Below are 18327 nucleotides of genomic sequence, written 5' to 3'. Positions count from 1 at the left end.
CTTTAGAAATGAAAATATAAGCAGGAAATAACAAAATGCTACATAGGAGATAATAGCAATAAAAGCACACTTCCTTCTTCTGTTCAATAAACTAGGAAACAGGAATTTAGTAGCCAGGTGAGGAAACTAAGACACAGGAAGATAAGGTGATTTGTCCAGTTTGCTGTTAATTAAGTCTGTACTAAATACTAAATAAAGAGCAGGTCATTTGATATCTTAAACCACTGTCCTTCGTTGCCAACTGCTAGTACTTCTAGATGCTAAAACTTTCGGAAAGTTATCTGGCTTTTTAAGGGTAAACTTGGCAGAGGGAGGGGAGAAGAGTTCCACAGACTTAACCCCAATCTCTGCCCCTTCTCAACACTTACAAAGAACTTAGGACACAGTTTGAGAACGGCTTTCTTACAGCACTCTGTTGCTGAGACGGTGGCCTCAACCAAATACAATAAATCCAATCAATACTCAGAAAACAAACAAAATCTCTACTAATTTCATCTTCAAACATGAATCTAACTTAAATGTTTTAATATGTTGATTACTCCAACCTAGTGCAACTGAAAGGATGCTATCAAAACAAAAGCAATCCAACTCTCTTCAATGTACTTCTCCCTGCATTAATATCTGGATTTCCTGTTAACATTATTGCTCCTGAATCAAAGGCTTTCTTTATGTTTCCTTATCCACCTTGACTCCTGACCCACTAGCCCGATCAATCCAGGTCACAATTTAATGATCCTTCTAAGGAAACTTGTTCCTGAGAGGAGATAATACTGGACTGTTTGTGCAAGTTTCTCGTATCACTTCTACTTTCCTTCTCACTTCTTTATTCTACTACTCTCCGGTACTAAATGCCCATTCACTGCTCATCACTGCATATAACTCCACTGTTATCACTTAAAAATGGAGTATAGTTTTTTTTTTTTAACGAGGAAACGTAAACTTTGACCTCTAGAGGATATCAGTCAGGTAAATAAATGAGAAAATAGAAAAATGAAGTAAATAATTTTCAAATATAATGTTCAGATCAGATCAGATCAGTCACTCAGTTGTGTCCGACTCTTTGCGGCCCCATGAATCGCAGCACGCCAGGCCTCCCTGTCCATCACCAACTCCCAGAGTTCACTGAGACTCACATCTATCGAGTCAGTAATGCCATCCAGCCACCTCATCCTCTGTCGTCCCCTTCTCCTCTTGCCCCCAATCCCTCCCAGCATCAGAGTCTTTTCCAATGAGGCAACTCTTCACATGAGGTGGCCAAAGTACTGGAGTTTCAGCTTCAGCATCATTCCTTCCAAAGAAATCCCAGGGCTGATCTCCTTCAGAATGGACTGGTTGGATCTCCTTGCAGTCCAAGGGACTCTCAAGAGTCTTCTCCAACACCACAGTTCAGAAGCATCAATTCTTCTGTGCTCAGCCTTCTTCACAGTCCAACTCTCACATCCATACATGACCACAGGAAAAACCATAGCCTTGACTAGACGAACCTTTGTTGGCAAAGTAATGTCTCTGCTTTTGAATATGCTATCTAGGTTGGTCATAACTTTCCTTCCAAGGACTAAGCGCCTTTTAATTTCATATAAATGTAATGTTCCACTTGATTCAATTCTGTGTGTGTCTAAATAACAACTCTGAGGACAAGATAAACACTTCCAAATTGTAAATATCATTCTTCCTGTTTGTTATTCCTCATTCTCCTTGACTCTCTAGCATCTAAAATGTTAACCAGTCTTCTCTTTCATGACTCTAGTCCCCTAACTTTCATACCTTTGGCCCTACTTCTAGCTTTCTGCTAACTCTTGCTTTAGCCAAAGTTCTTTCTGTCCTGGTCTAAGAAGGTCTCATTCATTTCTACTACTCCATCTTAAACTACAACCTGAGAACTCCAAAACTAGTATTTAGTTCTAACTTCTTTTGACCCACATTTCTAAGTGTTCTGTGTACATTTTTTCTACCTAGCTATTCTAAATTACAATCACTGCCTACTAACTTCCCAACTTTTCACATGTAACACATACCTAGTCCCAATTTGGTTTTTAGCTATTCTACCCCTATACTTTGCCAACAAAGGTCCGTCTAGTCAAGGCTATGGTTTTTCCTGTGGTCATGTATGGATGTGAGAGTTGGACTGTGAAGAAGGCTGAGCGCCAAAGAACTGATGCTTTTGAACTGTGGTGTTGGAGAAGACTCTTGCGAGTCCCTTGGACTGCAAGGAGATCCAACCAGTCCATTCTGAAGGAGATCAGCCCTGGGTGTTCTTTGGAAGGAAAGATGCTAAAGCTGAAACTCCAGTACTTTGGCCACCTCAGGTGAAGAGTTGACTCATTGGAAAAGACTCTGATGCTGGGAGGGATTGGGGGCAGGAGGAGAAGGGGACGACAGAGGATGAGGTGGCTGGATGGCATCACTGACTCGATGGATGTGAGTCTCAGTGAACTCTGAGAGTTGGTGATGGACAGGGAGGCCTGGCGTGCTGCGATTCATGGGGCCGCAAAGAGTCGAACACGACTGAGCGACTGAACTGAACTGAACCCCTATACTTTAGTTAAAAAGGATAACTATTTTTCACTAAGTCTACACTGAACACCTGATCTGTCTTCCTACACCTGTCACAGTATCTTTGTCCAGAGGGCCAGCTCCTCCTGGTCAGTCTAATGAATCCACAGTTGTTTCACCGTCTCTAAAAAAACTGAAAAATACTTCCTCTTTTCGGTACTGACTTATATACTGCCTGGGCAGATCTGCTCATTCATCTTTAGTCCCACTATGTTCCATTTAATACAAATGGATTAATTTACTATACCTCTATTAAAGTACTTACTTAACATATCCAATTGAGTTTTTAAGTATTGGTCTCCCCGATTCTAAGTGAAAGTTGCTTAGTCGTGTCCGACTCTTTGTGACCTCATGGATAGCCCATGGAATTCTCCAGGCCAAAATACTGGAGTGAGTAGCTGTTCCCTTCTCCAGGGGATCTTCCCAACCCAGGTCTCCCACATTGCAGGCGGATTCTTTACCAGCTGAACTACCAGGGAAGCCCAATTCTAAGCTCCACAAATGTTGGGACACTTTTTATTCATGTTTATATAGGACCCTTGCTGCCCCAAACACAGAGACCTTCCTCCCTAGCACGTAATAGGTGTAGAGAAAATGCTGGATTGAAAACTCTTCAAGTCTCTCTTGGAATCAAAAATTCAAGTTCAGACAAGGGAGTGGGATGTACGGAGACTCTGAACAAAACCTCATGTGTTTATTTTGGGTGATTGAGGGAAGCTGCTGCTCACTAGATGACTTCAGCTATGCGGGACTGCTAGTCATGTGCTGGCATCCTGGCTTTGAGAAGTCGGAGACAGAAATCTTTGTTTAAAAAAAAAAAGGACCTGATTTTCAAATGCTGGCATTTGAAATTTTGAAATTTTTCCTTAGTTAAAAACACTATATAAAGCAAACAACACACCAGCTAGATTCAGCCCAGAATCACTTATGATTTATACAAATTGTTAGGTTAACAAGGGGACTACAAACTTCTGAAGTAGTGAAGTGCTCTAACCAATCAGTAACACTAAGAAGTTGGACAAATCTGTGAAGAACCTACCAGGCAGTGAAACCTGGGATTGTGAAATTCTGGTTAAGATTTTTCTTATTGTTTGTCAAACCAAACAAATATACATTTAACCTTCTGGTTATCCCAAATGTGAAAGACAATAAAGGATGCTACTACTTTTGTTCGACCCCACCCTCACATCCAAGATAGTCGAAGGCGAAGTTAATCAATTTTCATAAAAGATAGTTTTCAAGAACAAGACATACTCAATTAAAACTATAAAAAATAAACATGCAAGCTGAAAATAAGGGAGCAAGAAGTACAAAGCTTACCCGTTTGAGATGAATTGTTTTCAGTGTCACTGCACACTCAGATAAAGCCTATGAAAAGCAAGTTTATGAAATTTAATATAGTAGTCAATTCTTAAATACTGAACCTACACTTCTTTCCCTTGCCACTGTTCACTAACATTTACTGCCAAAGAAAAGATGGAGAAAGGAATGGTAACAGACAGGCAAAAGGAACAAATGAGTTAGACAGAAAAATACAAAAATACTGTCTTAATGTAGTGCATTATAATTAAGAAATCAAGCTTTTACTTGTTCCTAGGGAAATGAGTAAAGGGCAACTGCTTGACATTAAGCATTCTAAAGATGAGATTTGGGGAAACTATTAAATGAGGAAGAGAAAGTTACTCTCTTAATGATTAAGAAAAAAAAAACAACATTAAGCACAAGTTTTAGGATGAAAGAAGTGGTAGGAAACTAGTAACCCAACCAAGCTTTAAAGAATGCTTGCATCATGTACCCTTTCACAGTCCTAGAAAAAGTCCTGGTTGTTAAAACTGGAGGAGCTACATTTTATACAGTCAACTTTAATATCAAGATTTAGTAAGAATTCACAAAAGGTCCAAAAGGTATCATCAATGTTTTAAAAAAAATTTTTAATTAATATTCTAATTTGAAATTATTATTATTTTTTAAAGTCACTGAAATCTAATATAATCAGCCTGGCATTAAGGAAGAAATTGTGAGTTAGAATACATGAGATCTAAGAAGGTCTAAAGAAATTCCTAGGTGCTTACCAATACTGTTTGAGCATCTGCCAGATCAAAGGTTTGTTTTAAAGGTGCTAGGAAACATGCGGGGACAATGTGCTTATAAACAAAATCAGCAAATCCCACTGGTCCATCTTTACCTCCTGTTAAGAAAATTCAAATTTTCATCTTGTATAATAATGAAGTCATTTAATTTATTACCAGTGAAAATCAACTCCCAGCGCCTGTCTGTGATAGGACTAGGATCCCATTTCATCTCTCTTGTCTTAGGAAACAGGTCGGGGAATGAAGAATTTTTTTTTTAATTATATTTATCTTTGACTGTGCTGGGTCTTCGTTGCTACGTGGGCTTTTCTCTATCGAGGTACAGGCTCTAGGGCACACAGGCTTCAGCAGCTGCAGCTCCTGGGCTCTTAAGCACAGGTTCAATAGTTGTGATGCACAGGCTAAGTTGCTCCAAGGCATGTGGGATCTTCCTGGATCAGGGATCAAACCTGTGTCTCCTGCACTGGCAGGCACATTCTTTTACTACTGAGACACCAGGGGAAGCCCCAAGATTTTTTTAAAAAGAATTATCTTACCCCAGAGTTCTACCAACTTGGAAAGGATAATAAAACATGTTTTCTGAGCAATGGGATCTGGATATTCGACTGCTCCTTGAATAACAGTAACCAGCACTCGTTCTACATTCTCTGCACCTGAAGAGAAAAACGGGAGTTCAATCTGAAAAGGAACTAGAAAGGCAATCTGAAGTTCTGAGTTCATATATAGTAACAAGACAAAAGCATTTACAGGGTTGATAAGATCCCTCAATTTTTATTATCCTGGCTCCTAAATTTCAAGTATAAAACACTGAAAAATTACTATTCCCTCATTATCCCGCCCTCTGGATTTCCATATAGCAAAATTCTCTATGTGGACCCCTGTAGTCCATTTTTAATAGCTTATTGACCAGAGACAATTCAATATTCAGTTATATAACTAATTGCAGGCCACAGGCACTAAATTTCTGCAAAAATCCCCCAGACACTAATGTGTTAATTAAAAAAAAAAAAGCAAAGTGGCCAGTAAGATTGAATTGTCGGGTCAATTCTGGCAAGAAGCCATCACAGTATTATACTATGAAGGAATCAACTAATATAGCTTCAGGCAAACAAAGAACATTCTCTAGAATAAAACACATACTAGAACACACAACCAAGCCACAGTAAATATAAAAGGATAGAAATAATTTCAAGTATCTTTTCTGACCACAATGGTATGAAACTAGAGATCAACCACAGAAATAAAATTGAAAAACAACTATGTGGAAATCAAACAATGTGGTACTAAAACACCAATGGGTCAATGAGGAAATCAAAGAAGAAAAAAGAATACCAAAGCAAGTGATAATGTAAAACTACCATACAAAAGTCTACAGGATGCATCAAAAGCAGTCTTAAGACAGAAGTTCATAGTGATATAGGCCTTCCTCAAAAAAACAAGAAAAATCTCAAACAATGGAACCTACCACCTAAAAGAATTAGAAAAAGAACAAACAAATCCTGAAGTCAACAGAAGGAAGGAAATAAATATCAGAGAGAAGACACAGATTAAATAGATTTAAAAAAATAATAGAAAAAGGCAATAAAAGCAGGAGATGGTTTTTTGGAAGTGATAAACAAAATCAACAAACCTGTAGCCTGTCTCATCAAGAAGGAAAAGGACTCAAATAAACAAAATAAAAAATGAAAAAGAAATAACAACCAGTACTAAAGAAATTTAAAAAAAAATTATAATACTACAGTTATATGGCAACAAAATGGACCACCTAGAAGAAATGGAAAAATTTCTAGAGACATACAGCCTACCAAATCTGAATGAAGAAGGAACAGGTAACTTCAACAGACTGATCATTAGAAGTGAAACAGAATCTGTCTTAAGAAAATTATAGTCTGGTATCTTTGATGAATATAGACACAAAAATCCTCAACAAAATATTAGCAAACTGAAGCCAATAACACATAAAAACACATGATCAAGTAGGATTTATTTCAGGGTCACAAGGATGGTTCAATATATGCAAATCAATGTGACATACTACCCCAAAAAAAGAAAAGACAAAAACCACATGATTATCTCAGTAGATTCAGAAAAAGCATCTGGTAAAATCAACATCCCTTCATGATAAAAACTCTCACCAAAGTGAGTACAGAGGGAGTATATCTCAACATAATAAAAGCCATTTATAACAAACCCACAGTGAATGTAATACTCAATGGTGAAAAGCCAAAAACCTTCCTGCTCAATTTTGGAACAAGAGAAGAATGTTCACTCTCACCACTTCTAATCAATATAGTATTAGAAGTCTCAGCCACAGCAATTAGATAAAAAAGAAATAAAGGGTGGTATCCATACTGGAAGGGAGAGGTAAAACTGTCATTATAGGCAAATGACATGATATTCTATATTGAAAACCCTAAGGATTCCATAAAAAAATATATTAGAATAAATGAGTTCAGCAAGGTAGCAGGATACAAGTCTAATATATAGAAATCTGTCACATTTCTTTAATAATACCAGAAAAAGCAAAAAACAATCACACTTGAGATTGTGTCCAAAAAAATTAAAAAAACCACAACCAATAAATAAACCTACCAAGGAGGTGAAAGATCTATATGCTGAGGACTATAAAAAATTGATAACAGAAACTGAAGATGATTCAAAGAAATGGAAAGATATCCCATGTTCTTGGTTTGGAAGAATATTGTTAGAATGGCCATCATACTACCCAAAGTTACCTATGGATTTAATACAATTCCTATCAATTACCCATGGTATTTTTTAAAGAATTAGAAGAATGATACTAAAATTTATATGGAACCATAAAAGACCCAGAATTGCCAAAGCAATCCTGAGGAAAAAGAACAAAGCTGGAGGCACACCCCTCCCAGACTTCCAACAACACTACAGAGCTACTGTAGTAAAAACAGCATGATAATGGCACAAAAACGAACATACAGATCAATGAAACAAAATAGAAGCCAGAAAAAAAACACAAACACCTACAGTCAATTAATCTACAAAGGCAAGATTATATAATGGAAAAAGACAGTCTCTTTGGTAAGTCGTGTTGCGAAAGCTAGACAGCTACTTGTTAATCAGTCAAGTTAGAACATTCCCTCATGCTGTACACAAAAATAAACTCAAAATGGCTTAAAGACCTAAATGTAAGACATGATACCATCAAACTAGAAGAGAATGTTAAGTAAACATTCTCTGACATAAATCACAGCAATACTTTCTTAGGTCAGTCTTCCAAAGCAAAAGAAATAAAAGCAAAAATAAATGGAACCTAAACAAACTTATTGGCATTTGCACAGCAAAGTAAATCATAAATGAAATGAGAAGACTGGAAGAAAATATTTATAAACTATGAGACTGAGGAGGGCTTAAATCCAAAATATGCAAACAGTTCATAGTACTCAATAACAAAAAAATAAACAACCCCATCAAAAACTGGGCAGAAAACCTAAACAGACCTTTCTTCAAAGACAAACAGATGGCCAAGAAGCACATTAAAAAGATGTGCAACATTGCTAATTATTAGACAAATGCAAATCAAAACTACAATGATGTTATCACCTCACAGAATGGCCATCATCAAAAAGCCTCCAAATAACAAAGGCTGGAGAGCGTATGGAGAAAAGGCAGCTCTTCTACACTGACGGTGGCAATGGACGCTGGTGCAGCCAGTACGGAGACAGTATGTTGGTTCTTAGAAAACTATACGTGGACTTACCGTGTAATCCAGCAATCCCACTCCTGGCCATATACCCAGAAAAGATGAAAACTCTAATTTGAAAAGAAACGTGCACAACAATGTTCACAGCAGCACTATTTACAAAAGCCCAAACGTGGAAGCAACCTAAATGTCCACCAAAAGAGGCATGGATAAACAAGATGTAGGTTATATATACAGTGGGGTATACTCAGTCATCAAAAACAGTGGAATATTTCAATCTGCAGCAACATGGATGAACCTAGAGATTATCCTACTAGGTAAAGTGAGTCAGACAGAGAAAGACAAGTATTATATGATACCATTTATATGTGGAGTCTAAATCATGACACAAATGAGCTTATTTACAAAAAAGAAACAAGACTCACAGACATAAAAAACTTATGGTTACCGAAGAGGAAGTGGGGAGGAATAAATTAGAGGTATGAGATTAACCTCTAAAGACTAGATATCTCTTTAAGAAAATTAGAGATACCAAGGGAACATTTCATGCAAAAATGGGCACAATGAAGAATAGAAATGGTATGGACCTAACAGAAGCAAAAGATATTGAGAAGAGGTGGCAAGAATACACAGGAGAACTATACAAAAAAGATCTTCATGACCCAGATAACCATGATGGTCTGATTACTGGACTAGATCCAGACATCCTGGAACACAAAGTCAAGTGAACCTTAGAAAGCATCACTAAGAACAAAGCTAGTGCAGGTGATGGAATTCCAGTTGAACTATTTCAAATCCTAAAAGATGATGCTGTAAAAGTACTGCACTTAGTATACCAGCAAACTTGGAAAGCTCAGCAGTGGCCACAGGACTGGAAAAGGTCAGTTTTCATTCCAATCCCAAAGAAAGGCAATGCCAAAGAATGTTCAAACTACCACACAATTGCACTCATCTCATACACTAGCAAAATAATGCTCAAAATTCTCCAAACCAGGCTTCAACAGTACGTGAACCGTGAACTTCCAGATGTTCAAGCTGGTTTTAGAAAAGGTAGAGGAATCAGAGATCAAATTACCAACATCCGTTCAATCATCAAAAAAGCAAGAGTTCCAGAAAAACATCTATTTGTGCTTTATTGATTACGCCAAAGCCTTTGACTGTGTGGACTACAACAAACTGGAAAATTCTGAAAGAGATGGGAATACCAGACCACCTGACCTGCCTCCTGAGAAATCTGTATGCAGTGGCTCAGAGGGTAAAGATCTGCCTGCAATGTGGGAGACCCGGGTTCAATCCCTGGGTCGGGAAGATCCCCTGAAGGAAATGGCAACCAATTCCAGTACTCTTGCCTGGAAAATCCCACAGACAGAGAAGCCTGGTAGGCTACAATCCATGGGGTTGCAAAGAGTCAGACACAACTGAGCAACTTCACTTTCAAGAAGCAACAGTTAGAACCTGACATGGAACAACAGACTGGTTCAAAATTGGGAAAGGAGTATGTTAAGAATGTATACTGTCACCGTACTTATTTAACTTATATGCAGAGTACATCACGAGAAACACTGGGCTGGAGGAAGCACAAGCTGGAATTAAGATTGCTGGGAGAAATATCAATAACCTCAGATATGAAGATGATGACACCCTTATGGCAAAAACTGAAGAAGAACTAAAGAGCCTCTAGAGGAAAGTGAGAGAGAAGAGTGAAAAAGTTGGCTTAAAACTCAACATTCAGAAAACTAAGATCATGGTATCTGGTCCCATTACTTCATGGTAAGTAGATGCAGAAACAACGGAAACAGTGGCTGACTATTTTTTTGGGCTCCAAAATCATGCAGATGGTGACTGCAGCCATGAAATTAAAAGACGCTTGCTCCCTGGAAGACAAGCTATGACCAACCTAGACGGCATATTAAAAAGCAGAGACATTACTTTGCCAACAAAGGTCTGTCTAGTCAAAGCTATGGTGTTTCCAGTAGTCATGTATGGATGTGAGAGTTGGACTATAAAGAAAGCTGAGTGCCAAAGAATTGATGTTCTTGAACTGTGGTGTTGGAGAAGACTCTTGAGAGTCCCTTGGACTGCAAGGAGATCCAACCAGTCCTCTTAAAGGAAATGCATCCTGAATATTCATTGGAAGGACTGATGTTGAAGCTCAAACTCCAATACTTTGGCCACCTGATATGAAGAACTGACTCATTTGAAAAGCCCCTGATGCTGGGAAAGATTGAAGGTGGGAGGAGAAGGGGACAACAGAGGATGAGATGGTTGGATGGCATCATCGACTCAATGAACATGAGTGTGAGCAAGCTCCAGGAGTTGGTGATGGACAGGGAAGCCTGGCCATGATGCAGTCCATAGGGTCGCATATAGTCAGACACTACTGAGCAACTGAACTGAGCTGATGAGATTAACAGATATACGTTACTATGTATGAAATAGATAACCAACAAGGAGCTACTATATAGAATAAGAAACTAGATTCAGTATCTTATAATAACCTATAATGGAAAATAATCTGAAAAAGGATATGTGTATAACTGAATCACTTGGCTGTATATCTGAAGCTAATACATTGCTAGTCAACTTAAAAAAAAAGAAAAAGGAACACTGGTTTAAGAAAACAGGAACTGAATACAAATTAATTTTAAGGGTGCTGAAGTGAAAGTGATCGCCACTCTGATAATAATGAACTGTCATCCTTGTGGCCAACATATAACTACATCAAAAGTTCAGTGTTTGTTTATAATAGCCAGGACATGGAAGCAATCTGGATGTCCATCAGCAGACGAATGGATAAGAAAGCCGTGGTACATATACACAATGGAGTATTACTCAGCCATTAAAAAGAATATATTTGAATCAGTTCTAATGAGGTGGATGAAACTGGAGCCTATTATACAGAGTGAAGTAAGCCAGAAGAAAAACAACAATACAGTATACTAACGCATATATATGGAATTTAGAAAGATGGTAATGATAACCCTGTATGTGAGAAACAAAAGAGACACAGATGTATAAAACAGTCTTTTGGACTCTGTGGGAGAGGGCGAGGGTGGGATGATTTGGGAGAACGGCAATGAAATATGTATAATATCGTATAAGAAACGAATCGCCAGTCCAGGTTCAATGCAGGATACAGGATGCTTAGGGCTGGTGCACTGGGATGACCCAGAGGGATGGTACAGGGAGGGAGCAGGGAGGCGGGGTTCAGGATGGGGAGCACGTGTACACCCGTGGCGGATTCATGTTGATGTATGGCAAAACCAATACAATATTGTAAAGTAAAAAAATAAATAAATAAAATAAAATCATAAAAAAAAAAAAAGTTCAGTGTTTACTTCAACTAGCTCTTGGGCATACAGATACAGAACTGTGACAAATAATAGACAATTTAGGCACTGCATGCATCCACACCTTGATTTGCTATGACTTCACTCATTCCACTGCCTGTGACTGTTTGCAGGAAAGCAAAGTAACTCCTTCGCAACATCTGCTTCTCTAAAGCAGCAGATTGGTCGTTTTCTTCTGCTGGTCGGAGCAAAACTTCAAAAATTGCATGAAGAAGAGGCATGAACATTTGTTGTAAAAATGGGGATACCTGTATCTGAAGAGAGGAAACAACTATTACTATCTGAGAAATAAGAAAATTACTAATTTAAAATTTAGGAAAAACATGTTTTACATAAAGCCTTTTTCCAGAGTTTCTATATTTAGGATACATATTTATATAATTCAGCTAGCAAATATCAATATTAAGACAAAAATGTACATAGCATATACAGTATTGAAAGCCTCAAAAATCATTAAGTTCAAACCATTTCCTACAATTCAAGATTGAGGTTCAAGTAACATGGAATCAAACATATTCCACAATCAAATATTGTCATGGAATACTGTCAAATTTAAATTCTCAATAAATGAATTCTACTGCTAAATTAGGGACTCCCTGATAGCTCAGTTGGTGAAGAATCCACCTGCAATGCAGGAGATAACCGGTTTGATTCCTGGGTCAGGAAGATCCGCTAGAGAAGGGATAGGCTACCCACTCCAGTATTCTTGGGCTTCCCTTGTGGGGGCTCAGCTGGTAAAGACTCCGCCTGCAATGCACAAGACCTGGGTTCTCTCCCTGGGTTGGGAAGATCCCCTGGAGAAGGGAAAGGCTACCTACTCCAGTATTCTGGCCTAGAGAATTCCATGGGTAGCAAAGAGTCAGACACGACTAAGTGACTTTCACTTTCACTGCTAAATTAAAAATGAATTTATACGATTGAACTCTGTGAAGGCTTTACATGGCCTTAAGCAAATTCCTTACCTCTCAGTTAAGTGTCTCAGTTTCTTCATCTATAAAAGAACAATACTTAACTTTCACGGTTGTTACAAAATTCAAATGAATGTATAAGAAAATGCTCAGGACAAATTTTGAACACAGAAAACACTATGTTAAGTGTTAGCCAATTTCATTAGCTAGCTTATGCTTTGCTTAAATTTCCTTGTACATAAAACTGACATTGAATTACTTTTAAACTACTTGGATACCCAAATTACAGTGCTTTTAACTTATTTGTTAGACATTTAGTATCCAATGCTGTTTCATTTGCTTTTCTAAAACACCAAACTAATAGTTTTCTTCTGCTGCATAGAACAGAAAAGATCTATTCTTATTAAATATCTATCGATCAGGCCCTGAGTGTCAGGGAGTATTGTAGACATTGGGATGATAAAAATATGTGTGATCCATGCCCTCAGATAACTCATACTCAAAAAAAAAAAAAAAAAAAAAGTCAAATGCTAAAATATATCTAAAGAGAAATACAAAAGTCAGGAGATCTTAAAGTCAGGAAATTCTCTGACCTCTGAAGGTGTATGGTACCTTAAATTTGGCTGTAATCTGGTTGATAAGAGGAATGAATTCCTGGAGGTCTTTTGCTTCACAATCTTTGAGCATGTGTTCTGAAGCAGATGGAATGAAGGGAAGGACTTCTTCCTCCAGGCAAATAATCATGCGATGAAGGAAAGTGCGGACTCCACTCCTGAGAATATCCTTTTGTAAGGGACAACTAAGAGCTGGCAAGAACGTCTGTAAACAGTCCAGGTAAACTTCGGAACAGCCACATTGCTTCACAGTCTGCTTGTTGCTGAAAGCTTTGCTGGTTCGACTACAGAAACAATGATCAGGTAACTGGTTTTAAGTTAATTCTTCAAGTGGTTTATGGAGTAATAAACAACAATGCACAACAAATTATAAAACTGACAAAACAAAGCAGCCAATTCTTTATTTTCCATGTCACAGTTATGTCCACTTTTAGTTAATGGTTGCTTCCAGTTACCATTCCAGAAAGGGCCCAAGTTAAATGAATGAAATGTAATTGATACAATCTCTCAAATGTGAGCCCACCTCAATATTTTGCTAAAATCCTGCTGACAATATATGCAGTAAAGAGGAAAAAAAAAAATATTTACTATGAATAGGCTATACTACACAAACTGTAAACCACCAATTTATATTAGAAAACAATCTTAGAATTGAGTTATTTATACAATATCTCTAACATAAGCTTTTGCATGGAAGTCTTCTATAGAGCAATTTCTCTAAGTGCTTCTAATTAAAAATCACTCAAACTTTCATACTATTATTCTTTACCAATAAAGAAGTATGTGTAGAGACAGAAACAATGGCTTGGGTGGTTGGGACACAATGCAACAACTAATAAGAAGCCTCAGCACCTTCTCCTTAAGATTCCATAACAGATCCCCTGATGTCATTGGTATATATACTTAAGCGAATCTCCTTAAATACATTATCAACTTAAACCAGAGAAATCAGACAAGTTAAGGATTTAAAAAGATGTCAAGTCAGAAATCCAGAATGTTATGAGATCTATTCCCTTCTTCAGCTAAATCTCCTAATTTAATGAATTTAGAAAAGAAATGTTTACACAAATCTCTGGACAATCCAGTTTCAGAAACATGACACACATGCCCAATTCCAGAAAAATCTAAGTAAATGATTCTGTATATACTGAGAAAATCACTTCACCAATTTAAATGCCAATTTTCACCAATCACACTCACCTAGCAAATCCAACAGCATGGTTGAGACAGTCTGCTAGAGATGCCTGTCTTTCTTCGTCCTGTGCCAGCATCAATTTTTCTAACAGAATTTTAAACTTCTCCATGAGTGGAGTCAACAGATTCCTCATTAATGCCTGCTTCCGCTCTGCTGGATACTCACTATTAACAATTAGCACTCCAGCTGTCTCATAGATAAATAATTGATCGTCGCTGCTCAACAAAGACTGGTAACCATTCTCCTAAAATGAAATTTAGTCTTATTTAAGTTTTTCTTTGTTCAGTTCCTCCCATTTAAAAGTAAAAGAGGGACAGAAGATGTAATCTATCACACCAACTCATTAATAAAAAGGAGATTGAGTACTTGTAAATAAACTGAATTAGAGGTCAAAAGATGAGGGGTCTATTGACATGACTTCATAAATGGTCGTGTAATAATAATACAGTTTTATAATACTGTATTATTATTATTATTATTATAATAATAATCAGTTTTCTAACTTGTTTTACTTTTATAAAATTTATGTTATTAGGATGCTAAAAATCAGTTTTATAAAATGCTTTGAAGGTTAAGACAAATGCCACACAGATTAATATTTTAAAGTGTTTAAGATTTAAATAACAACAAATGCCACGTAATAAACACATACACAAGTTGTTACTTTTGCACGTTTGAAAATAAGACTGGAAATAAAAAGAAAAGATCTTATTCAAGTGTAAGCAAACATCCATCCATACACTGACCCATTTTACTGCTGCTGCTGCTGCTAAGTCGCTTCAGTCGTGTCTGACTCTGTGCGACCCCATAGATGGCAGCCCACCAGGCTCCCCCGTCCCAGGGATTCTCCAGGCAAGAACACTGGAGTGGGTTGCCGTTTCCTTCTCCAATGCATGAAAGTGAAAAGTGAAAGTCAAGTCGCTCAGTTGTGTCCAACTTTTAGCGACCCCATGGACTGCAGCCTACCAGGCTCCTCCATCCATGGGATTTTCCAGGCAAGAGTACTGGAGTGGGTTGCCCTTGCCTTCTCCCAGTAAGTTTTATTATTTTTTACATTTATGCAATCTGAGAGGCCAGGGGGAAGGGGAAAATATCAGAGGCCCTTCTACCAAAACTCCCTGTTAAGAAATTATTTACAAGCCTAGTCTTAAAACAGATAAATTGTGTGGAGGCCTTATTATATATTTATATATATATAATATATACATATATGTAAAATTTCCAATATCCATAAATATGGCATGGCTAAATATGGCTGTGTGAAAATCTTTTAATATAGATTTCTTTAGTATGTAGGCAAATTTAACCATATAATTCATTAGTAACCTTTCATGCAATGAAATATGTATATATTATATGTGTGTGTGTGTGTATAAAAGAATCTTTTATCTTTTAAAAGAGAATGTCCTTATTTAGAAGTAACTAAAACACTTATTAAGTAACACTAGGACCAATCACTGCTCTAGGAGTTGAGATCATAAAGTTAAAGTTGCTAGATAAATACACAGTATTTATACCCCTACTAAGCAGTCAACATTCAGTAAAAGCACTGTGAATCAAGTCTTTTTACACACTAAAAAAAGGTTACAGGTATAGTACAAGTTCTTGTTTCCATGTGCAATAAGAAAAAATTTCCAATATCCATAAATATGGCATGGCTAAATACGGCTCTGTGAAAAATCTTTTAATATAGATTTCTTTAGTATGTAGGCAAATTTAACCATATAATTCATTAGTAACCTTTCACACAATGAAATTAACCCATATACTTATTTTAAAAAAGAAAATATTTTATGTTTAACATTTTTCAAGTGTGGCTCCATTAATAACTCTCACCAAAATGACAAAAAAAAAGTCAATGTCAGTAGTTTGCTGAGATTGCCAGTATTTTACACAAAAACAGATATCAAAATGTGCTTACAAGGTATCTTTTAAAGATTACTTAAATCTTTCTAGTGAAATAAGTAACTGAGATATTCAGATCAAGCAGTGTTTAAATTCTTTTTACCTCAAGCCAGAAGTTTAACAATAAAATTTCAGTCTACTAGAAGTTACTGAGAATGGCTCGTGTGATCACAGTACTAAACAGAGAATAATTTTGAAACTGAATATTCCTTCTCCAAAAAATACCCGTTATTTAATAGTACAGAGAGCAGACCATATCTCACACTGCTAAATCTTATCAATCAAATTTTGATTCCCTTCTATTTCTTTTTTCCTCTTTTATTTCTAATGCTATGTTTGTTTACTATATCTCAACAGAGTTTTAGTAAATAGATCTAAGCCCTACATGCCCCCCACCCCAACTTTCATTTAGAAAGAAAGATACTTACAGGTGGAGAAAGCTCTAATAAATCTTGTATTCTATTCAGAATATCCTCAATGAAAGGATTCATTTGTTTACTGAATAAAGGCAAAAAGGAAAACCACAATTACATAAATAATAGTGCTTGGAGTAGTGCTGAAATATCAAATTCCTCTTTAAGGCAGAACTAAAAAAAACGTTCAGTTCTAAGGTAGTCACATGTCACCATTCAGACTAGCTATAATTTTTTTAAATTACAATATTATAACCTAAGAAAAAGTAGTTTTCATACCTAAAAAAATGGTACTAGTAAAGAACAATATGACGGATTAAGTTAAAAACGTATTTCCAAGGAATATCATCTTTAGAATTTCAAAGAAACCATATAGTTGTACTATCTACAGCAATAAAACTGTGAAATAACTAATGCCATTAGTAATGACAAGTGTTATATATAAAAATATTCAAACAAATCAGTTTAATAATGAACAAAGTACCTGGCTAAAGAGAAAGAAAAGAAATCTTAGCACAATACAAAAAGGAACATTTTTTTAAAAAGCCTAAGAACAGAAAGAACTAAATCTACCATAGGCTCTTAGATAATAAGTTACATCTTACTTAACAATCTTAAAAATAAGAATTAAACATAACAGCCAAAATGTTTTACTTACTTAAGAGATTTAACAAATCTGGAGAATAGGTAAGCGGTTCTGCTCCGGACTTTAGCACTAGAGTGCCGCAGACCCCTGTGATCTAAGAAAGCCATCTAAAGAAAGAGAGACACTTTTACTATTTCTGTATTTATTTAACATCTTTTTTTGCTAATGTCATGACATGTTTTTGTTCATATCGAATTTTACTTTTTAGCTCTGGAAGAGAGGAACCAGGTACACGCAAGTGAGCCTACACTACACGTTAATAGGTCCTTGAATATTTGTTTTAAATAACTGACTAGACACAAACTCCATTTTAAAGAAATGGAGGAGTTTTAGCATGTTCAGGAGTTTTTGAGAGCTCTGGAAAAAAGTGATAAGAGAAAGATAGAATACTATCTGTTCATTAGCTGAAACATATGGAAAATAACAAAAGCTGAGAGTAAAGTGTATACTTACTAGTACACATGGAATGTGCTGAGGTTCAACTGTGAAAAACTTTTCGTATCTAACAACAGTTTCGAAGAACTCCAATGTCACAGATGTGTGCTGATAGGAGCTAACTCCTGATGTTACCAGCTAGAGCAGGAAAAAGTTAAGAAATCTGTCTTCATTTACTGCAACATCAAACTGTCCCTGTAATAATGTATATTAAACTCTAACAATTAAGAAACTCACATTAGCTTATATGAAAACAGAAAATTAGGTTCAGAATAAGTTGTCTTAGTATACTTACAGTTCGCATCATATCCTGCAAAGCACTAGCTTTTGAAACATCACCTGAGAAGTGAGCACCATGAGATACTGGAAGAGCTTCTGCCAACATATACAGCAATCTTATTGCCACTTCAACTTCCATAAACCGTGTAGTCTGCCAATTCCTACCAAGGTATAACACATCACTGAGATCTGAATGCAAACCCTCTGTACAACTAGTGATGCACCGGATAAAAAGACACCAACAAAATCCTCTTTAATTA

General features: G+C 36.6%; 1 protein-coding gene across 2 annotated transcripts in view; it reads right to left on the bottom strand.

The window, feature by feature from the left end:
- The window catches only part of XPOT (exportin for tRNA), a 40589-nt gene that overhangs the window by 5567 nt on the left and 16695 nt on the right, over nucleotides 1-18327 (bottom strand). For both annotated transcript variants that reach the window (XM_027542434.1, XM_027542435.1), the window contains 10 exons: nucleotides 18084-18228; nucleotides 17807-17926; nucleotides 17366-17460; nucleotides 16723-16792; nucleotides 14395-14633; nucleotides 13193-13478; nucleotides 11737-11926; nucleotides 5180-5296; nucleotides 4626-4741; nucleotides 3874-3921 (listed from right to left, as the gene is read on the bottom strand). In XM_027542434.1, the coding sequence (XP_027398235.1) occupies nucleotides 3874-3921; nucleotides 4626-4741; nucleotides 5180-5296; nucleotides 11737-11926; nucleotides 13193-13478; nucleotides 14395-14633; nucleotides 16723-16792; nucleotides 17366-17460; nucleotides 17807-17926; nucleotides 18084-18228 (1426 nt within the window). The remainder of the gene's footprint in view (nucleotides 1-3873; nucleotides 3922-4625; nucleotides 4742-5179; nucleotides 5297-11736; nucleotides 11927-13192; nucleotides 13479-14394; nucleotides 14634-16722; nucleotides 16793-17365; nucleotides 17461-17806; nucleotides 17927-18083; nucleotides 18229-18327) is intronic.

This window comes from Bos indicus x Bos taurus, chromosome 5 (assembly GCF_003369695.1).
Source record: "Bos indicus x Bos taurus breed Angus x Brahman F1 hybrid chromosome 5, Bos_hybrid_MaternalHap_v2.0, whole genome shotgun sequence".
NCBI classification, from domain to species: Eukaryota; Metazoa; Chordata; class Mammalia; order Artiodactyla; family Bovidae; genus Bos; species Bos indicus x Bos taurus.
Note: the sequence above shows the minus strand (reverse complement) of the source record. Positions and strands in the feature narration are given on the sequence as shown.